This window comes from Drosophila subobscura, chromosome O (genome assembly GCF_008121235.1).
Source record: "Drosophila subobscura isolate 14011-0131.10 chromosome O, UCBerk_Dsub_1.0, whole genome shotgun sequence".
NCBI lineage: Eukaryota > Metazoa > Arthropoda > Insecta > Diptera > Drosophilidae > Drosophila > Drosophila subobscura.
This window is the reverse complement of record NC_048533.1, coordinates 5,785,942-5,807,268: the sequence shown is the minus strand read 5'-3', so window position 1 is coordinate 5,807,268 and position 21,327 is coordinate 5,785,942. Positions and strand designations below refer to the sequence as shown.

The window sequence follows — 21,327 nt, the reverse complement described above, 5'->3', positions numbered from 1 at the left end:
ATAAAGGTCCATAAAGTATATATATTCTTGATCAGCATGAATAACCCAGTCGATTAAGCCATATTTGTCTCTCCGTCCGTCCGTCCGTCGTGTTGAGCGCCTGGATCTCAGAGGCTATAAAAGCTAGCGCCACCAAATTTAGCATCCAGAGGACTGTATGCTCACACTTTTACCAGTATAAGCGTCCACAATTCATAAGATTAGAGGAAACTAAAAATGCCATTCCGTAAGGATTGACCATATCTATCAGATCACCTAGGGCCGAGCTAAAAGCAACCAGACACTCTAGTGCAGGGCTCGGCACAGCGCTGCTGCTGGGCGGCTGCTGCGCTGCCCTCACGTACACGCGTACTACAGTGATTCGTACCAATACCAATGTTCCGCCAAAGAAGCACACAGACTGGGAATATTTCTCGATATATGTACATAGATGGATATATGTGTGTACATATGTATATACATAGAAGGCATATGAAAAGGTTAAAAACATGTCAGTCTAAGATAAAGCCATTATTAATCGCGGCTTTGAAAATTAAATTTTAATATTAATTTATGAAAATAGGGTATACAAATGTCCATACTATACTATACCTACCTGTTGACAAGCAACAAATTGTCAAATGACGTTGCATTCCGTTCCCACTCACGTAACGTTTTATGTTATTTTTGTGGGTTGACCTTTTTAGTTCGAATCTTAATTTGGAAACATTCCAAGAAAAGGAAGTCGTGAAAACTAGCCACTCTTATGGAGAATTGATTGATAAATCGGATAATATTATAGTTTTAGCACGGAGATTTCTAACTAGCTAGTAATATCAAACAGAAGATCAAAGTCGAGGAAAATGATTTAAGATGACAGTATATTTACTGTATATTCCGAAAATGCAAGGCTATATTTCGGTATACTTCCGAGGGTGTGTCGGTATATATTATCGATAATTCCGCGGTCACACTGTACCAAACATTAACTGTAATTGTTTACATTTCTCGCAGCCCCGCCAAAAAAACAAAAACAATTGTTAGTTATTAGGTTTTATAATCCATTAGTCATACTAAAATGCTGCAAAACGTTTGTCGAACATGCGCCAGCAACACGGACGACAAAAATGCATTGAAGCTTTTCAAAAGCAACGCCCGGGGTCTGGTCCAAGAAATAAATTTAATTGCCGGCATATTGGTAAGCTAGAAGGAACCCAAAATTTATATACTTTCAAAACAATCATTTGCCTTCCCCACCTCAGCTTCAATTCGATCCAGATTTACCGGATTGGATATGCGAAAGATGTCAAACCGCCGTGCAGAGCGCCATAGAGTTTCGTGAGCAATGTCTGAGCAGCCAAGAAAAGTTAAAAACCTGCGATGGAATGCCCACTGAGAGTTCCAGGTCTGCATCCACCCAGATAATCTGTGTACGCCGTAGTACACGCACCCAGATACAGCTGGGAGTTGCTACACAGCCAAAGAGTCCGCCCAGTCCCACAGAAGTAATGATCAAAGATGAGAATCTGAGCAATGGCGGGGAGGTGGAGGACGATGGTGTGGACCATCTGGATACCAGCAATGATGCAAATCTTGATTTCGTATTTAAAGAGCTGCTCTTGTCAGAAGATAATGACCCTGGATCACCAGCCACAGTCCGAAAAGGTCGTCGAAAGAGACGCTCAAGCGAAAAGAGCAAAAAACCAAAACATGCCTGCTTCTTCTGCGATCAATGTGGCACCAATATCACTGGTAAAGCTTCGTTTGAACGCCACCAGCGTAAGCACAGCGGCGTTCGACCCTTCCAGTGCGAGTAGGCTGAGAAAACGAAGCAACTTCAGTACAGTTTGTAATTTGTTTGGACCTTTTTAGACTCTGCCCCGCCCGCTTTCTATCCACCACGGAGCTAAAAGGACATCAGGTGATGCACACGGGGGCTCGTAACTACCCCTGCCGCTACTGTGAACGCACCTATGTCAACTCCAGCGGGCGGCTGCGTCACGAACGCACTCATACCAATGAAAGGCCTTTTGTCTGCTCCCAGTGTTCCAAGGCCTTCACTAATGCATACATTCTAAAGAACCATATGCGCGTCCATACGGGCGAGCGCTTGTTTAGGCAAGTAACCAACTCATTGTGGCTTTTGTTTAATTTGTTAATATTAACATTGACATTTGCAGGTGTGAGCTGTGCCAGGGTTCGTTTTCACGACCAATATACTTGAAGGACCACTATCGGTCGAACAAGCACAAGCAGAATCTGGAGAAAGCACAGGCCGAGAAACAGCAGGGCTTGGAGATGGTTCTGCCCCAGCAGACTGATTTCCTAGTGGAGCAGCAACCGTCAATGGCCTTCACGATAGAAGTGCCTTTGCCTGTGGAGCAGGCATCCTCACTGGATGCCAACCAACAACTGGAGACTTGATCATTTTGATTTGAAGATAGAATTTATTAATGATTAAACTTTTATTACAACTCAACTTCTTTTATATTACCGCTGAAATGCTACTTGTCAGTATAGTCCGTCATTACCCCAAGGCTAATTTTTAATGGTGCACTTTTTAGTTCTAAATATTTAAACTGTCTTCCTCCACCTCCTCCAATTTATGCTCCTTTTTCTGCTCCCTCTCCTGTGTGATCCCGGCCTTCTCCATGTGCCGCTTGTGCACACCCGAACGGAAGTGCGTGCTCAGATGAGTGGGGAGCATGAAAGATTTGTCGCACAGCTCGCACCTTTAAAATCGAACCCGTCAATGCAATTCTAGGCAGGAATTAAGCAGTTTACTCACCTGTAAGCGCGTTCGCCGGAATGTATTAGCATGTGGTTCTTAAGAATGTAACCGGTAGTAAATGCCTTGCCGCATGTGCCGCAGACATATGGTCGTTCATTGGTGTGGGTGCGCTCGTGCTTTACGCGAGTGGTGTAATCGGTGAAGCAGCGGCCGCAGTACTGGCAAGCGAATGGACGCTCTCCGGTGTGCTTTCGCATATGACGCTTCAACTCGGATGTGGTGCAGAAGCGAGAATTGCACAGTCTACAAAAATAAATATGAATTGTAATGGATACTGTAGCTGCTGGTGTTGTGTGGGGGATACTTACTCGCAGGCAAACTGCTTATCGCCTCTGTGGCGACGGCAGTGCAGCTCGAAAGCCATGCGGCCCTTGATGTGATTGCCACACTGCTCACAAATGTACATGCCGCCAGTTCCACGGCGCCGCGGGTCGTCAGAGCGTGCCTTCGGCTTGGGCGGCAGACTGGACTTCTTCACGACAATATTCTCGTGCTCATACTCATCGTCCAACACATTGTCGAGCACGGCCACTTCGTCATCAGAGTCGTAGACATAGCCGTCATTGCCATCGCCTGTAATGAGTTCCCCAGATTCATCCATCATCTCTTGCACCTGATGAATTTGTTCCTCATTTTCTTCGTCTGCCATGAGGCTTTCGTACTCGGCTTCCTCTATAAGCGATGCCTCGTCGTCCTCGACCACGTTGTTTTCGGCCATATCGTAGAAATCATTGTCATATTCGATTTTTGTTTCCATTTCCTCCTCGTCTTCCTCCTCCTTTGGTTCTATTTCATCATGACGGTAACTTTCTTCAGTTTCTCCAACTTCAGGTGGCTGGGCCTTCTTGTCGTCGTCCTCCTCCTCGCCCTCCATATCAGAGCCCATGATGGCAGCCTTGTAGAACGAGGATATCCCCTTTTGCTGGTCTGCGGTTAGTCCCGTTAGCAGACTCCGCTGGGCGCCAATGCAGCGCTCGCGAAATTTTATTGCAGCACTCAGTTCCATGGAGCAGCACTCGCAAATTAGATCCGGAAGACATGCAAAGGGCTCCAGCTATGAGAATATATGATTGCTACAACTATTAAGAATATTTTTCGGCCAAGATACAGTACCCGCAATCCAGTGATCGTCTCAATGTTCTCAATCATCTTTAGATTTGATTTGTCAAATAAACGCGGCGATCTTTTAGTGCTTGCATACTTCGCACACACCCGGCAAGTGCTATTCAAGTGTTTTAACGACGACTTGGACATCTTTTTGGTTGCAATTGTAAGAATTTGTGCCTTTTTTATAATAATTTGAGAACTCAAAAAGTAAACGCGTCGCTTGTCAGCTGGATTTTTGCCATTCACAGCGCACGCAGACATGCCCATTCGACGCGCGGCTGTACATGTTGAACAGCTGTGTCTGTGATGCCGACAACAACAACCAGGACGCTATGTCGAATTTGGATTGGTTCGTTTTCAGCGAAAATGTACAACTAATTGTTGATTAAAATCCCCATTTTACTCTAGGGTGTGCGTGCCGCGTTTGTATGAAGTGAGGAAAAACCACTTGGCTGGCCGTGCCACGCTGGAGCATCCGCTAAAACAGCAGACAGTCACGGTAAGTCTGGGAATATGACGCCCTCTTGGACTTTAATTTATGAACCCTCGAAATTCTTGCATGAAGATGGTGGACAGCAATCCTTTGAGCCAGGCTCTGGAGGGTACTGATCCGCTTTCACAATTTGCGCGCCAAGATGAAGAACTGAATGATCCACTCTCCCAAATGGTCAGCGAATTTGTAAGTGCATAATCCCCCAACCACCCATGAACTGAGCCCTCCCCTTCCATAGGACCTCAAGTCGAAGCGTCGCGAACGTGACAGGACAGAGCCAGAGGATAATACTCTGCAATGGAGCACAAGGCGCTTGGGTATTCTCAATCGCTTCACCACTAATGAGAAGCTATCGCTATCGACTAGTTTTTTGGTCGCCTCAGGCAGCTTGGATGGCGGCAGCGATAGTAGTAAGTCTTGTGGGATGATGTTATTCCTTTCCTAACACATTCAATCACAGTCAAAGCACAAACTGTGGTGGCAGACAAGACCAAGTATCGGTTGGAACAGCTGGATCATTTTGATGATGGTTCTATGCGGCACATGATGGACCTCACGCAGCCGGAATACATTCAGAGATTCGAGCAACTCAAGCAGGAGCTCACCCAGTCCTGGAACAATGATCAACGAGTGAAGGCTCTGAAGATCGCCATACAGTGTGCCAAGATGTTGGCGGACACCACTGTCCTGCAGTTCTATCCCAGCCAGTATGTCCTCATTACGGACATTTTGGATGTCTTCGGAAAGCTGGTGTACGACCGATTGCGTGCCAAGGCATCGGGCCTGCCTGGTGCTTCGGCGGCCACATTAGAACGCGAACGTGAAGCTGCTCGGGATACGTGCCAGAATTGGTTCTACAAGATTGCTTCCATACGAGAGCTGCTGCCGCGCTTGTACCTGGAAATGTCCATATTCAAATGCTACGAGTTCTTGACATCCGATCGCGAGGAATACGAGAAGTTACTGCGACGCCTAACGCACCAGTTGAGAGGCATTGCAGACCCCTTGGTTTCCAGCTATGCGCGTTGCTATCTAGTGCGCATGGGTGTGACTGTGACGCCCAGTAAGACATATATTCGTGAGAATTTTGGCGATTTGTTCATTGTTTATCCTCAGGTGAGTGAAAGTACTGTCTTAATGGCTTTATTTGACCAATAATTCTGTGATAGATCTTTCGCTTTGTGGCCCGTTTCAATCTGCACCCGGAGATCGTCACCGCCAGCTCGTATCTGCAGCTGTATGCACCAGCATTCGATTATATGCTGCTGTGTTTGGTTCACAAATGCGAGCTTCATACGCAGGATATCCTCAACGAATGCAAACAGTTGAAAAACAAGTGAGTGGCAGTCCATATATGTATTTAAATTAATCCCATTTCAACTCTTTAATGCCTCAACAGCGGTGCAATACTGATGTCCATTCTGAGCTCCTTCAAATCTGAGTTCATTGCCACAAATGCATTGGAGTTTGTAGAGCTGATAAATGCCTCAGAGACGCCCGGCATATCCAAATCCCAGCTGCTTCGTTCACTGGGAAGCAGCGTCAGCAGTTGTGCCCCGCTGCAGGAACAGCGTGTGACTTTTCTGAAGGCTGCCTTTGAGACCATCAACAAGCTGACGGATCCGAATGAGTACATCAATTGCGTAGAGACCTGGGCTGTCTTCGTATCACAGTATTTTACGGTGCCCTAATACCATGATTTAATCTATAAATCTCTTATTAATTATTGATTCTGTTTCGATAGATACACGAAGTGAATCGCCTGCTGGGAGAACTGAATACTCGCATGTGCTTGGGCAAGGCATATGAGAAGCACTACCCACAGTTGCAGAATATTCTGTCGAGGATTATGCAGAATTATCGCAGCATTGAGCTGCTGTTAATACAGCCAAACTTCTTGCCCTATTTGGACCTGTTTCAGAAGGAATCAGTGCGCGTGGAGGTCTGCAAGACAATACTCACATACTACAAGCAAAACAGCGAGGAATACACCTGCGATGCTGTGGTCACGAATGCTCTGATGTATCTGGGAAAGATTCTCAATGATTCTGTGAAGTATGTGCATCTTTAATCTTGTAGAAATCTTTTTCCCAACTAACGTTTCTGTTCTTCGAGCAGTGCTCTCTCGGTGGACGATGAAAGACGACAGATATCGCAGCTTATAAATGTCTTTATACACAAAGTACACTTTGGTCGCGACTTGGAGCAGCAGCTAGGTTTCTATGTGGAGGCTAGGGGCACATTTAGCAATCTAGATGCGGTATATGTCACCCTGGTGCATGCAGCTTGTAAGCTGGCAACGCGTAATACCTCAAAATCGACGGGTTTCATCAAGGCCTGCATTGCCTACTGTTTCATAACCATTCCGAGCATCAGCGCTGTCCAACAGCAAATGGATTTATATCTGCTTTGCGGCCAGCTGGCCCTCAGGCATCTGTGCCTGGGACAGGGTAAGGCATTTCTCCACTTAATATCTGAAATTTCTGTATAAACATGTTGCCTTTTCCTTAGCTGATTCCTGCTTTGAGGCCGCTTTGCAGCTGGTGAATGAACTGCCTGCCGCCACCGTGGATTTCGAGGGTAAACCGCGCAGCCTGGAGCGCTATTTAGTCACGTATCTGTGCAACATGCTGGCCACGTTGATTGTGGTGCCCGATAGTCCAGAGCAGGGAGTGCTGTACTTTTTGCGCCTGCTCCTCGATGTCATTGGGAAGCACGAGTTCAAGGCGGACAGCACGGCGCCGAGCGTCATCTATCTGCATGCCTTGGACATGCTCTATGTTCAGTCTCTGGAGAGGTATCCCTATCACATACAGGGAGTGGTTTCCAATGATGATTTGTACGGTCATGACCCCAAGTTTCTAGTGGAGATCAACAATCTGTGTGTCCAAGTGGTGGATGCCATTCTGCTGCAGCTCAAAGCCCTAGGTGTTGCCCAGCAGCAGCGACAGCAGGCAGAGCTATCCCTAGATCTGTTCTTAAGAATTGTGCGCTATGCCGATTTGGAAAAGGAAACTGTAGCCCAATTGGCACTGAACCTCTGGCTATTGGCTAACAAATCGCAAACACAACTGGATGTAAAGACTCTTGTATGTAAAGCACAAATCTATCTTTTTTGGTATCCGTTGCTTATGGATTTATTATACATTTTTCAGCCACAAACACTACGCGTTGTAGAGCTTCTGTACAAACAATTGAGGGATGTGGCACCTGCGCAGGCACAGGCCATTGCCAAGCTGCTCCTGCGCATGCGCAACAGCTGAGAGATGGAGCGAAGCCTGGCTGCTTGCTGAGATTATTCAATATATTCTTATACCCTATATGCATGAATCTTTTACGGATTCAAGGCCTGCATTATACCTTACCTTCAGTTTTGTGCTTTTTTTAGCTGACATTTTTGTGTGCAATTACAAACATATGTATGTTTATATATAAAGACTTGATACAAGACTTGATTTTTGACTGGATAAATGAAACGAGATTTGTTTAAAGAGTTTTGTAAAAGCGCAGTATTCAGATGCGTTTATTCAATAATAATAATACGATTGCCGGGAGGCCCGTTGGCCACAGCTATCATTTAATTTAAGCTGTGCGTTAACCAAAAATTACACCTTTCTGGCTGTCAAATGAATCTGTTTTATCGAGAGAGCAGGTCCAAGAACACACACAACTTACACTCTCATTCTCTTTGTTATGCCTCATACATGTGTTCTTTAATCTTTTATAAACACCCAAAGAAGGGTACAATTTAAAGCATTTTTCAATTCCCAACAGTTGGGTTGGTGTAAAAAGGTTTACGAATGAGGGATAGGGAGTGTAAAAATAGAATTTACATTTTGTGTTTCCTTATTCTGTGTTCAGTTTTTATCCTTTTTTTGGTAGTTTAAAACATTTGAGGCATTTCTGTCGTACAAATAAATGGCTACAAAATTTATGGCTGACAAATGAGTAGCATTCGAATATTCAAGAAATTAAAAATCAACAAAACTTAAAGCGTAATACGATTATCAAAGATATAGAGATACAATATATAACTATTTATGTATGTATATCGGGTGTATATATGTATACTATACGTATGTATATAGCAATGTGTAGATATATGAGTGAGAAAAAGTATATCCAAAAAGCTGGTTCTGCAGTCTAGAAATTCGTCTCCTTAAATTCCTTGGATTGTAGCACGGGGGAAAGTGTCGTCGTGGTCGTTCCCTCATTTTCATTGCCATTTCCCTCCGATGCTCCTCCTCCTCCACCTACTGTGTAGGCCAGCACAGTGGCATGATCTAGTTTCCCTGGCAAAGCCACAAAGGCACTGCTGTCCACAACCCTCTTTCTGGCCGCCCGATGCTGCATTCGATTGAGCTGCACCTCCCGCTTGGCGCCATCGGGTCCCGTCGAGAGCTTGTAGAAGAGCTCTCGCTGCTCCAGGGTCTTGCGGCGCGCAGAGGTTATCATTCGCACGAAATCGATAAGCAGGTGGCAGAGCCTCCTCGCCGAAACGCAGGGCGAGAAGGTGCCATTGATGCCATAGCTGAGGAGATCTTCCAGGCGATACAGCGTCAGAGCATGCCGTTGGGGTCCTGTCACAAGCGGCAATCCAGAGATCGACTTTGGTATGCGCTGCGGTGCCGTCGTCACAGCGGCTGGCGTTACCAGTCCCTGGCGTGGCTCAATCAGCGTCTGGGACCGCATATATTTCGGACGACTGGGCGCATTGCTAGGCGGACTGCCCGCCTTTACTTGCCTCGCTGGCCGTGTGGGTGGCGTCGAGGGATGGAGCCGTGCATAGATCGCAGAGGCACTCTTGTTCTGCCGCTTGGGCGCCAAACTCGAGGGCTTCCCCACAGATGTCTGCAGCTTTACATCGGGTGTCCAGGCCTCGGCGAATTTCCCCACCACCGGATCAAAGTTATCGCTAATTCCGTCCGATGTGAGGAACACAATGTCCCCGCTTTCGATGCAGCTCATCGTAAATGTGAGATTACTCAACTCGGGCTTGTTGCCGTCTGCAGGGCCCAGGGCTCCCAGTGCATCACGCATATCCCTCATGGAGCTGATGTCGTGGGAGGCTTGAGTCAACTCCCTTACGCCATGCTTCTTGGAGTACACATAGCCCAGGGAGTCGCCCACATTGCAGGAGCACACCACATACTTTCCGGGTGCGCCGTCCAGCGGCAGCACAACGGCAATGGTGAGGGTGGACAGTGCTCCTCCTACTTCCAGTATGCAGCCGTGGCCCTCCCACAGGCTGCGCAAGAGACTGACAAACACTTCCTGCGTGGTGGTGGCCCTGCATTCCAGTGCCTGTCCGAAAACCGCACGATCCAGGTAGTCCAGACAGCCATGGACAGCCGAGCGAGCGGCTAGACGAGCTCCATCGCCTGCAAAAGGACTAGGGATTAATATCAAAAGGGATTTTCTACCTACAGTATTCTTACCCCAATTGACGCCATCTGCCATGGCCATTGCAGCGGAATCTCCACGCACAACCATGCCATAGCAATCGGCAATGGGATTACCCATGGGCTCCTTCGTTAGCATATTCGTTTCGTAGAGGGACACCGAGATTCCATAGGCAAAGTCGCATTCCATGCGCCAGTTCTCCACGCCAGCAACGACCGCAGGAGGAGATGTGCAGGAGGAGGACGACCCACCCTGATTGCTTACAGCCTCGCGGAGCAGACGTTCCCTTTCCGAATGGGGATTGGCATCCGCAGAGGCCTCAGTCTTTGCATTCAACAGATTTCTGTTGTTCTGATCCTGCGACGACAACACAGGAAGTGCTGGCCTTTCCGCCATCTCCCGAAGCCGCAGCCGCCACGGCTGCCGAGAGATTTGCAATGCTGCTTTTGGAGTTTTTCCGCGAACGCATGCCCGAGGTGGAAGCCGTTCCTCCCTGCTGGTCTCCCGCATTGCTTTGCCTGCGCGAACCACCGCCACCGCCCACCTGTGGCCTTCCAAATTTATTCGTGAGCCTTGTGGCGGAGGTGCTTTGCTGTGTGGCTGTGGCAGGAGCCCGTGCGGTGGCATAGCAATCCTCGTTCTCCTGCTGCGTGTCAATGAAATCAATGTCATCCGCATAGCTGGCACTCAAATGGAGTTTCGAGCGCTTTATGCCCGTCAAACCCTCGTCGGGCCCAGTGCAGGCGGCAGTGATGGTGCAGGTTCCAGCCTCATAGCCACCCAACTTCAGGACTGGCATCTCTGTGGGATTCAGTCCATTGTAGATCTCTGGGCCATCCACAAATTGTCGTTGCATGCGGCTGCCACACAGGGAAAGATTTCTATTAAATTTTGATTCCATTTACGACTCGAATCGCGCGACTCTTACCCCTCGAGATATTTGGTTATGAAGTTGCCATCGTCATCGCCGTCGTTTGCATTGCCACGACGACGACCCTCGCGGGGCTCTGCAATGAAACTCAATTGACGAAAGTACGTGGTGACCTTCTGACGGAGCGAAGGCATCTTAACTCCCAATTAGAGAGAGGCGGCAGTGCCTCTTAATTACTGGAGAGCCGGTGGTGCTTCTGGGATGCTGGATGCTAGGGCTGGAGGGATAACCAGTGCAGCAGTTCGTTCACCTCATCTGCGGGGCAATTGTTGTGGGAGTCACTGCAGCTTCTGTATCCTACAAACGACGGAGAGAGAGAGAGGGAGCGTTTCATTTAATTATCAATAAATTATGCAATTAAATGAGGCATAAAAAATTAAATTGCAATAGAAGTAGCAGTCAGCAGTCAGCAGCCAGCAACCGGCAACCAGCATCTCTTGGCAGTCTAATGACAGGATGTGCTTTTTAGTTGCCGCAGGCCATCATCCTCCTGCCTCATTAGAGGTAGAGAACGTAGAGGAAGTCACAGACAGAGCCTGCCTCCTCGAAAGCCCATTCATTCCCCGTCTGGCAAACTCATTTCGTATGCCCAAACCCCCCACACGCCACCCTCTCTCCCTCACTCTTTGTGGGTTTTCTGTGTGTGCTCTGATGATTAATGAATGAACAGAACCAGAACCCGAAACCGAAACTGAACCCGAACCCGCTCCCCCTCGCAGCAGCTGTTAAGTTTTCGAGTCTCTAAAGTTCTGCATTTCAACAGAAAGATGATATCATATGGGAGTTCCATGAGGGAACAGCAAATAAGAGACAGCATTTTGAAGGATGATAGACATTTGAAGGGTAAAAACAAATGAAAGGCAGCACTTAGGGGGTAGAAACAAATGAAAGACACCACTTGAAGGTCAGAAATACCTCAAACGGAAGCACTTACACGCTGAGTAGTAATAGATCTACCTTTTGCTCTACCTTCGTTCCCACTTTAATTGCCATAAACGCCCCACACACACACACAATCGTTATGCAAACCTCTGCGCTATAATTTTCTCCTTCTTGGAGACACAAGTATATTTTACAGCCACAATAAATGCTAATCTTCAACAACAATTGCTCTCTGGAGAGCCCTGAGATGAGGCTTTTCCTACACACAAAACGATTTATATAAACGATCAACAACAGCCACAAGAGAAATGTGTACAGAGCGTGAAAGTGCTCTTGATGACAGGCAGGCGGTAATTATTTTCAGAGCAAACAATTTCGCCAAATGCTTCACATATAACAAATAAACTACAATAAAACTGGCTTTAATTTATGGCATAAAGTGGCGCTGGCACTTTGCGGCCTGACAAATGAGAATGATTAATGATGAACAGCTACAAAAAAAATGGTGCATGCATTTCCCAATGTTTCCAGCTATGTGGAACTACAAAAATATAAGTTTAAATGAATCCTTGAACTTATTGGACTCTCCGAGCCCCATCGAACTTTCAGTATTCGCTTTGATCGGTGATCAATCACGAATCAATCAGCAGAACCGGCACTAAAGTGTAATTCAATTGAGTTCAATCTGTTGGCAATTTCTTGGCAGAGAGAAGTGATCTGATCTGAGATCTGATCTGATCTGCACAGATCTCCACACCCACAGTGCACGTAAATGCATTAAAATCAAATTAACCCAAATTACATTTCCATTTTGCTCTCCAAGATACAAATCAAAATGAATTGAAAAAGTCAAGACAAAGCCAGAGGCTAAATAGAGCAGTGGGAAGTGGCACAGCCAAGGGGGCAGAGGGGGAGCCTATTGAAGTGCAGCCAACTGAGTGCACACTCGTAGCCAGCCACAACCACCAGAGCCAATGGCAATCAATCGGATGATTGAAAAAGCCTCCACTCCACTCCATTGCATCGCCACAGCCAAACAGCCAAACAGCCACACAGCCATTGATGCCTCCGCCTACACAGCCACTGCATAACATTTCAATTTGGCCACAACAATGTGTACTGCAATATGCAATATGCGATTAAATGTGCAGCCAAAGTGAGATTACAAGCCACAGGCGGCACCGCAAGAGTCGCGTCCGCCACAAACATCAATGCTCAGGCCACAGATTTGCATTCTGCCTGCTGCCTTCTCCCTCTACTTCGCTTGTGCTCCAGTTTGAGCCCCACCTGAGCGGAACTGAGCTCCAGCTTACAGCTCCACGTTCCTCCTCCACGTCACAGCGTCAATCAAAGTCATCATCATCATCATCTCTTGACATACAAAAGGCGTTTGACTCACTGCGGGAAAAGACTTCAGTATAGAAACAAGGTTAGTCTTCAGAATGTTACGAATAAAATTTAAATGCGCAGGGTGGAAATTGTTAGAAATTACAACACATTTCTTAAAACCACAAGCAAGCTCTTAATGAAATTATTTCTAACTAGAAAACAATTTGTACGCGGGATAGAACGAAGTAGGACTGAGAAAACTAACCGAGGAGCGCTGCCGCATGACGGAATTAAAGTGTAAATGAAAATATTGAACTCAAAACAACAACACATCTCTAAGACTATCTATTCGAGCATCCAATTTGCAGTTTGTAAGCTCTCTTCCCTCTATTGAAGAGTACGTATTATGTTCTTATTTCTCTCAGTGTTTTTCTTCTCGATTCTCGTTTGACTTTTGTGTTTTCTTTCATCTCCTGAAGATGACGCTGATGATTCTGACGATGCTATTGTGGGTGAGAGCTCTCACATAATAATATTTAATGTGAGGCCATTGTCCACCTGACAAGAGCACGTGCTGTGACGAATGAATGGGAAACTCAAGTTATATCATAAATACAAGTGGGTCTTCAATTACAACGATCTCTTTCATAATCACGGCATTCCTCAGTGCAATCAAATTCTTCTATAACAACATTTAATCGTTTCGAAGAGGCGACACTCCCGCTAAATCAACATACGATCCCTCGAATTTGTGAGGCGTGCGCCACAATCAATCGACACTTTGATGGAGAGCGTTCGCATTGGGGCACATCGAATGTTTCAACACCCGAAACGAATCAAGCATGTAGGAAATGGGGAAAAACTGCTCGTACAGGCAGGCCGAGGCACGAGGAGTATTGTGCAAGGTCTGAGGAGGGGCACAGCAGCAGCAGTGTATAAAAGATCGGGTTTATATGTATGTGTATATGTGTATGTGTTTAAATATTATCTCAAATGTGGAGCAGATCTCGTGAGTTGCTGCTGCTGCTGCTGCCACAGCGTGTGTTTATGCTCGAGAAAACCCAAAATAAACAACGAAATGAGTTTCCTCAAACTATAAATAATCGAGACGACGGATCGCCCCTGCCGCCACATGTGGGGCGATCCCAGAACACCAAATACCAGACCCCAGACTGATTCTTAGCCTCATCTCTGTCTTAAGATTTCATCAGGTGTAACCTGGAAATAGCTGAAAATTACAGAGTACAATTGTTGAATTCTATTTATTCAACAGTCAGAAGTAACTGCATTCCCTGTTAATCAATTCACACGAGAAGTTAATCAGTTATTTACTACGGGAATCTGTGTTTACTCTGTGGGTTAATTAGATGTGGCATCAACAGACGACAGGGCAAGGTCTCTCCAACATTTGAAAAGAGTCGTTCATCTGAGGTTGCTCTCCACCAGAGAGATTCTTTTATGTTTGTTTTTGGCCTTTGTGCATATTCAAAAGTGTTGACTTAATGCCTAAAGAGAGGGGCAGAGCGTGAGCGACGTGCTAAAGCCATAAACAAACAAGTCGTCAGAGAAGTGGGGTTTAGTGAGAGAGAGAGAGAGAGATAATGTCTCGGTCTTTTGGTCTGCACACATTTGCTGCATGGAAAGCTACGAGCAGAAGACGATGGTGACAACAAGTTGCACAGAGAGAGACAGACAGAGAGAGAGATGTGTACGCTCCATGGAATCTCAAGGTGCAGCCGTTTGCTGGCGTTTTTCTATGGTTGGGGAGGTCTTAGCACAAGTCAAGTGCATCACTCGCTGAAAAGCCAAAGCCAGACAGAAACACAAAAGAAAAGCAGAGACACACACGAAAGTGAAAATTTGTGGGCAATGCATTCATGGCGTGCGGGGTGCATCTTTTCCACACCCAAAAGAAAGTTGAAGGCCGTCTGAAGATCAAGATGGAATAGCAAAAATAAATACCAAATTAATTCAGCAAACAAAGCTTTAACTTGAACTGCAAATGTTTTCAAGCTGAAGATTGGGCAAAAAATTCTCAATTATTCAATATATTTATTGCTCAAATAAACAGTCTTTTTAGACCCTATGTATACTATGTGTAACTAAGATTAAAACGCATTTAAAAAGTGCAAATGCTTTGTGTATGGGAAACCGGTTTTATAAACCACAAATGAGAGCCCGGGAGGCAACCGCAGAACCCGAATGAACAATAATCTCTCGAATAAAAAGAATACTACTCTTAATTTTCATTTCCTGATTTGCCATAATAATTTTCCATTCCCCTGATGGCTTATCAAGCCATAAATACGAACAAGAAAATGAGGAAAAGAAAAGAAATAAATTCATTAAGAAATATGTGTATATGGGTAGGTTTTCAGAGGGGATTATATAACTCTTTTCTCTTAGTCCATGGGCGGTTCCCATGCAGGGAATCATCTTCTATATGCATATGCATGAATGCAATATATTGTACATACAACTCTCCCCTCTATCATTTTGTCAGAGAACAGCCTTTTAGCTTATGAAACCCCTTCATCAATTTTCCTATATGTAAGTGCTGCAATCCCTGCCCCACCATTAGACAAAAGGCAAGCAAATATGTAAACAGGTGTTGGACCACTCATTGGAAAAGCTGTTGCCTGCATGAATAATACATTCTTAAACCGCCCCTAAAGCGCACTCACAAAGCCCCCATCAAACCTCCTGCCCAAAAACAAATACACAGCCAAGTGCCGCTTGGGGCTTCATTAAAATCGGGTTATTAAAATTGTACATAACGTAAACCGCATGAAAACAATCAGAAAAGGAGGTTCCTTGACCTCAAGAAGGGGATGGATCGTTTGTGGGGGTCGACGACATGGCTGCATGGGATATAGCGTGACGTCGTATGGGGAGAAATAAATGTAAAGAAAGAGAAGCCAAGCCAAGGGGTAAGCTCTGTACCGATTCCCCCAAACATGGGCGAAACATTTCTTAAATTGCCATCTAATTGGCATTATTTTTTCATTGGGTGCGTGGTACGCTCCATTTCCTGTTGCAACAATTTGAATTAATGGAGTTTTGCTGCTGCCCCCAGCTGCATCCACAAGCCACACATCCATCATTCCATCTGCGAGTGGCACAGCAACTCAATTCCCACTCTGAAAATTGACAGCGCGGCGAAACTGAAAGTGCAATCCAAAGATCGGGGGCAGGTTTCCTTTTGTTTTATTGCTTCGCAACGAGGAGGAGCTCCATTCACACTTCGTACGAGTATTTCTTAGAAGGGATTTCACCCCTAAACCTTATTTCTCTGGTTGCAATTTCCAGCCCATTTCCGCTTGCATGTTTTTCACCCATTCTGCTCGAGCTTTTGAGGTCGCGCTACTTGGCCCAAAATGAAAACCCATTTGGAGGGGAGGCAGAGTTTTTCCCCCGCAGCGGAAAAACAAGTCGAAGAAGTACTCGTACAATAAAAGAAAATGTGGGGCAAGGCAAGGCCTAAGCCTTAGAAGCAGCTGTTGTGAAATAGTAACGAGAAAAGAGGAGTGTGCCTGAAGAAATGTCCATTGTTTCGGGGCAAGTTTCGGTTTGAAGTTGGTAAAAGAAACAGCAGATTGTGGGGGATAATCCTCTTAGAATTGATTAAAGAAAAGCCCCACAAAAGTTCTCACACTGATTGGCTGTGCCTCATAGATCTGGCCTCCTGCTTAAAACCTCTTTTTTCCATCCACAACATTATTTCCATAATTGAATTGAGAGTCAAGGTAGCAGACATAGCTGTCGTCAATGTTTCTGTGGCGATTTATACACGACAACTAATCCTACATGAATAAATTAAATGTAGAAGCCTCCACAAAGTAAGGCTGCCGCTTGGGGTTTGCGTTTGGGTTTGGGGGCTTGGCCCCGCGTTGTGTGGCATACAAATAAGAGACGACGCCTCAACTCCAACTCCTTTTCCTATGCAAATTTGCTGTAGAGAAACCCGTCGGACGACTGAAGTTATAGTACAAATATCTGCGGAACGGTGACTGGGTGTGGGACTTACATATTAAATTAAATGTTAATAATGAACAAAGACAATTCAAACGGAGTCAAGGCCCGGGCAAAGAACTGTGTTGGGGCAGCAGAAACACAAAGAAACAACAAGAGACTGAGGCCCCCTTAAGCAATTGTAAAGCCACTTTGTCAGCTGCCCCAAAGCTCCAAAAACCTCGCAACTCTTACTCCCAATCCAAGTCATGGTCGTCGTCTTCGTCGTCTGCTTCTGGTGTCAAATGTCTGCCCACTGGATGGACAGGCGTCTGTTTTCCAGGTGGTTGGTCGGTTGGTTGGTTGGTCTCTTTCTGTCTCTATTGCGGGGTTAAATGACCCCTGACCGTCTGTCTGTCCTTCTTTTGGCCACGTTTTAATTTGAATTTTATTCGGTTTATTCCCCTGTTTGATTGTTGAGTCATACTGACATTTGGCTGACTAATCCATTGTAGGGGAAACGATTGGCGCGTGCTTAGAAAAAGCCATAAAGTAACAGAAGCCACATAAATATATGTAAGACTTTTAATTTATTTCTTTAATATTCATAATGAAAACTTCGAAACAATAGCTATAAAATAGCACTGGCTAATAATGAGGGTTCCTACCGCCACCCTTTCCTTTTTTCATTGAATCAACTTTTTGTTTGCTGTTTTTCCATTAATTTAAAATTGGCAAAATTTGTTTGTATATTTAGCAAAATTTGTTTGTGTATTTTGCCGCTGGTCGAATGCTTCCGCTCAGCTGCGGGGTCTCCCTCTGATCGGTTCTGGTTTTTTTTTTTTGCTAATCGTTTGACTTGGGTGCTCCTCTTCATCAAAGGCCACACAAAAAGACCAATAAGTTCTATAAATGTTCGCCAGACAAATTGATTTTAATGAGCTGGAAACCTTTTCAGCTGAATAGAGTTTTTCTATTGTTAAGAGGAGAAGCAGGAGAGGCCACTTAATGATGGCGAACAACCCCACTCTGTATGCGAGTTAAACAAATATAGAAATTCAATATTTATACAGAGCTTCTGTTGCAGGGAAGCTCCTGCCTCCGGAGCTAATTCATTAAAGAAGAATGAACTCTTCGCCTGTGGAGCTGCAGAGCCCGGGCAAACAAACTTCTCAACTTCAACATCCACACGAGCAGGACCATGGACCAGAACTACGTCATAAAACCAGCCATCGAGACAACAAAGGATGGTCGTGGTAGTGGCTAGAGAATGGGGGCAGAAGCCTGGCAAGACCGCCAGTTGGTGGCTGGCAGTCCCAGACAGAACAACTTCATGCGGCACCCCACCAACATCACCATTACCCCACCCCTCTGGGGCATCAAAACCAGACGGCAACAGACTCCTTCTCCAACAAAAAACCAGGGAAAAAGAGAAAATAAAATGTGGAAACAAAATATTCCATGAATAGTTCAAAGTTTGTGTGTGAAAAACTAAGAGTACAAAAAAGTTGGGAGGAAATTTCTTTGGTTGCCAAGCGAAAGTGATTGAATTCCTAGGGATTCCGACTGGCGCCGATACTTGGGAAGGAATTTTTCATCCGTTTTTCAAATAAGCTCAAGTTTTTGACTAGAGTGGGAAGAGTATAAAACGGGGGATAGTTTGTTGGAATGTTGCACAGCTTCCAATCGGAAGCCCTCCAGTGTTCGATTTGTTACTGCGAAAAGATTTTCAAAAAATAAAGATAATAAAATCCAAGCTTTCATTTCATTTGATTCTTACGGGAAATTTGTGCAGCAAAACAACGATATTCATTTCCTATTACAACAGAAGCACAAGAAGGCGAATATGCTCCGGTTCCATAGACAAAACACCCTTGATAAATAAAGTTATCTTTGGATTTTATCTTGTGGACAAAGTGGTTGTCAGCCCACAAAAACGTCGCCCCAAAAAAGTGTCCCCTTTAATTTACAGTTTATTTCCGGCTGATTTCCCCCTGCGTCAGTTTTTACCGCAATTTTTGCGCAACGTAACAGACGACAGACGACGGGTTGAAAGTTCCCATTTTCATTCCCGGGCCAGGCGCCACATCACGTGCCAGGAATGGGACAGAGCAGGGGGAGGAGGAGGCATGGATTCTCCAAGGAATTGCCGGTCTTTGTTGAAAATCGATTTTGCGGCATGACGAACGTGTTATCCTTGGAGCCGCAGTGGCGTGTGTGCAGGCAGGAGCTTGTGTTCAAAGAAAATGACTGCTGCTGCACTTACTTTACCCCTCCCCACACAATGGCCTACAGTGCCGTTATGTCGTGCCACAGTAGTGGGTGCAATAGAGAGAGGGAGATGAAAAGAGGAAGCTTCCATCACTTGCAGGCAGCGGTAGAAAAAAGCTTGGCAATGGAGTGACGTTTTAAGTGGCAAAGTTTTTGGGTTGTTTGCAAAATATACTTGTACTTCCTGTGTCTGCCAGCAGAAACAGGGGCGAAAAATAGATTAATTTGCAACTGCAGCTCTTTTGTGAAATTATCGCTCTTTGGCACCCGATTAGTTTTCTTTAATTGTTTACGAAAAGCCAAAAATAACAACAACTACAACGAACACAACAACAGCAAACAGCGAAAAAGTTATTAGCACAGTTTCGAAATTCGATAAAGGTAAAAACCGGTTATTGCTCTGCCATAACGAAAGCTGCTGCGTCTTTATCGTGCGTTACGGTTGTTGTTGTTGTTGTTGTTCGTCGCAGCAGCAGCTGAGAGGCTGGCAGGCATACAAAAATGCCAAGGCGAAGCTTTTGATACCCTTTGGGTTCCAGCGAACATAGGTTTGGTTGTACGGATTGGATTTCATTTGTTTGAATCAATTAAGTAAATATATTAAACTATGAAAATTCCATATTTCGGTTCGATTTTCTGTGGAAACAACACACTTTTCCTTTTTCTTTGCGCTGCAAACACAAACTGAAACTCGTAATGGCTTTTGTTAGGGCATCATAAATACCTCAGCAGGTGAATCAACACACGCACTCCCTATCCCTCTCGCACGCTCTTTGAGGACTCAATCTAAGAAGGAAATAATAAAGCACACGACAAACACACACACAAACACACTCAAAAAGGCATGAACAAAACAAAAAGCGACAAAAGGCGGCAAAAACATTTGGGGGCCAAAATCGACTCGACGCAAAAATCAATAGCAAAAGCAAGAAAAAAAGCAACAGAAGGAATTCACTTACAATAATTTTAGTTATTGTTGTTGCGTTTGTTTCGTTATCGCTGCTGCCTTCTCCCTTTACATGTGTATGTTGTTTTTGTCATTGGCGCCACACGTAATGTGCGTGCGTGCGTTTCGTGGGAGGGAATCGGCGGTCGGGCGGTGGTGTGTATAAATATTTAACAATAACGAAGGGTTGTTTACGAAACTTTAGCTCTGAAACATGTTTTTAATGGAATTTCAATGCTTTGTTTAATTTCCAGTTATATTTTTATGCACTGCACTTGTCAATTTAAATACGCGCGTCCAAAGGCTCGACCGTTCAGAGCTAATTTTACGAGTTTTCAAATTTTCCAACCTGTCTCTTACGGTACTTTCGGGTCTTGCGGTACTTTCGGGCTTCGGGCTTTTATCGTTTCGTATTTATTATCTCGTGCTTGTGTGACCACGTATTTTTTGCCAAGATATACCGTTGATTTCTCGAAAATATACCAAAGTGTACGGTCTCATTTTTAAAATATATCGTTAATATACCAAAAGCTTAATATTTATCTTCGATTTTGATATTCCATTTAATATTTCAAGCTAGTTGGGCCTTTAAACCTTGAACATATAATTTTACCCAATTAATGAATAATTTCTGTACATTTAGCTTATCAACCCTATTCTTTTTTATAAGCTATATAAAGCTATACGCCCAGTACTCAGACACGCAAAATATTCTGCCTACGGCAAGTGCTACATATTTCGCCTTGTTTCCAGTATGACCAAAGTATACCAAATTGCATGCTCTCTGGGTACACTGTTTTGTGTTATGGAATAATTTTGGAACATGGACCCATCAATACTCTACATCCTCCATAAAATGTTAAAATTATGTTAATCTGGCTGCCTTTAATAAATTAAACTGGACATTGTATTAATTGCTGAATGGATGACCTAAAAAACCAAGAAAGAGGTTAATAAAATATTATTTAAAATGTCCCAGCTTAGAGCAACATCCTTTTAAATTTTCCCGCTGGATAGAGCGGTGAAGAGCCAAAGGGAGGATTAGGTCAGCAAGATCCTCTTCTCTCTCCTCATCTTTGCGTCTCAATTTGAGCACAGAAATCCCACAGAAGTATACCACAAATAATATACGTTCACACTTACATATACAAGCACTTTTCCTCGACTTTGATCTTCTATTTGATATTACCAGCTATTTAGGGGTTTCAGCGTTAAAACTATAATTTGATCCGATTCATTAATCA

General features: G+C 44.8%; 4 protein-coding genes across 5 annotated transcripts; 2 read left to right on the top strand and 2 right to left on the bottom strand.

Annotated features, from left to right (window-relative positions):
- The first annotated feature begins 964 nt into the window (after positions 1-964).
- Positions 965-2,497, top strand: LOC117898373 (transcription factor Ouib-like). The gene is made up of 4 exons (XM_034807713.1): positions 965-1,177; positions 1,242-1,792; positions 1,852-2,097; positions 2,160-2,497. The coding sequence occupies exons 1-4, from the start codon at positions 1,058-1,060 to the stop codon at positions 2,401-2,403; spliced, it is 1,161 nt and encodes a 386-aa protein (XP_034663604.1). The 5' UTR covers positions 965-1,057; the 3' UTR covers positions 2,404-2,497.
- Positions 2,407-4,124, bottom strand: LOC117898371 (transcription factor Ouib-like). Its single transcript, XM_034807709.1, has 4 exons — positions 3,884-4,124; positions 3,079-3,824; positions 2,768-3,013; positions 2,407-2,711 (listed from the first exon to the last, which is right to left on the bottom strand). The coding sequence occupies exons 1-4, from the start codon at positions 4,022-4,024 to the stop codon at positions 2,546-2,548; spliced, it is 1,299 nt and encodes a 432-aa protein (XP_034663600.1). The 5' UTR covers positions 4,025-4,124; the 3' UTR covers positions 2,407-2,545.
- A 13-nt stretch (positions 4,125-4,137) lies between these two features.
- LOC117898368 (VPS35 endosomal protein sorting factor-like) lies at positions 4,138-7,807 on the top strand. 2 transcript variants are annotated; one of them, XM_034807706.1, is made up of 11 exons: positions 4,138-4,226; positions 4,286-4,376; positions 4,443-4,556; positions 4,609-4,777; positions 4,831-5,486; positions 5,540-5,706; positions 5,770-6,052; positions 6,115-6,425; positions 6,489-6,820; positions 6,882-7,459; positions 7,526-7,807. In XM_034807706.1, the coding sequence occupies exons 1-11, from the start codon at positions 4,162-4,164 to the stop codon at positions 7,631-7,633; spliced, it is 2,874 nt and encodes a 957-aa protein (XP_034663597.1). In that variant the 5' UTR covers positions 4,138-4,161; the 3' UTR covers positions 7,634-7,807. The 2 variants fall into 2 exon arrangements, with proteins under 2 accessions (XP_034663597.1, XP_034663596.1); XM_034807705.1 differs by having other exon boundaries at positions 4,609-4,780; positions 7,526-7,806.
- A 310-nt stretch (positions 7,808-8,117) lies between these two features.
- LOC117898369 (PP2C-like domain-containing protein CG9801) lies at positions 8,118-20,471 on the bottom strand. The gene is given in 5 exon segments (XM_034807707.1): positions 8,118-9,751; positions 9,809-10,148; positions 10,150-10,633; positions 10,702-11,001; positions 20,097-20,471. Coding segments are annotated over 4 exon segments (2,199 nt in total). The 5' UTR covers positions 10,839-11,001; positions 20,097-20,471; the 3' UTR covers positions 8,118-8,513.
- Positions 20,472-21,327: the final 856 nt, after the last annotated feature.

Bases quoted from the DNA above. Each gene is read 5' to 3' on its own strand.
- LOC117898373 (XM_034807713.1), top strand. From the start codon at position 1,058: ATGCTGCAAAACGTTTGTCGAACATGCGCCAGCAACACGGACGACAAA. The intron at 1,178-1,241 runs GTAAGCTAGAAG...TCCCCACCTCAG, and splicing joins ATTTAATTGCCGGCATATTG to CTTCAATTCGATCCAGATTT. The intron at 1,793-1,851 runs GTAGGCTGAGAA...GGACCTTTTTAG, and splicing joins GTTCGACCCTTCCAGTGCGA to ACTCTGCCCCGCCCGCTTTC.
- LOC117898371 (XM_034807709.1), bottom strand. From the start codon at position 4,024: ATGTCCAAGTCGTCGTTAAAACACTTGAATAGCACTTGCCGGGTGTGT. The intron at 3,825-3,883 runs GTACTGTATCTT...ATATTCTCATAG, and splicing joins AGACGATCACTGGATTGCGG to CTGGAGCCCTTTGCATGTCT. The intron at 3,014-3,078 runs GTAAGTATCCCC...TTATTTTTGTAG, and splicing joins GATAAGCAGTTTGCCTGCGA to ACTGTGCAATTCTCGCTTCT.
- LOC117898368 (XM_034807705.1), top strand. From the start codon at position 4,162: ATGTTGAACAGCTGTGTCTGTGATGCCGACAACAACAACCAGGACGCT. The intron at 5,487-5,539 runs GTGAGTGAAAGT...ATTCTGTGATAG, and splicing joins TGTTCATTGTTTATCCTCAG to ATCTTTCGCTTTGTGGCCCG. The intron at 5,707-5,769 runs GTGAGTGGCAGT...ATGCCTCAACAG, and splicing joins TGCAAACAGTTGAAAAACAA to CGGTGCAATACTGATGTCCA.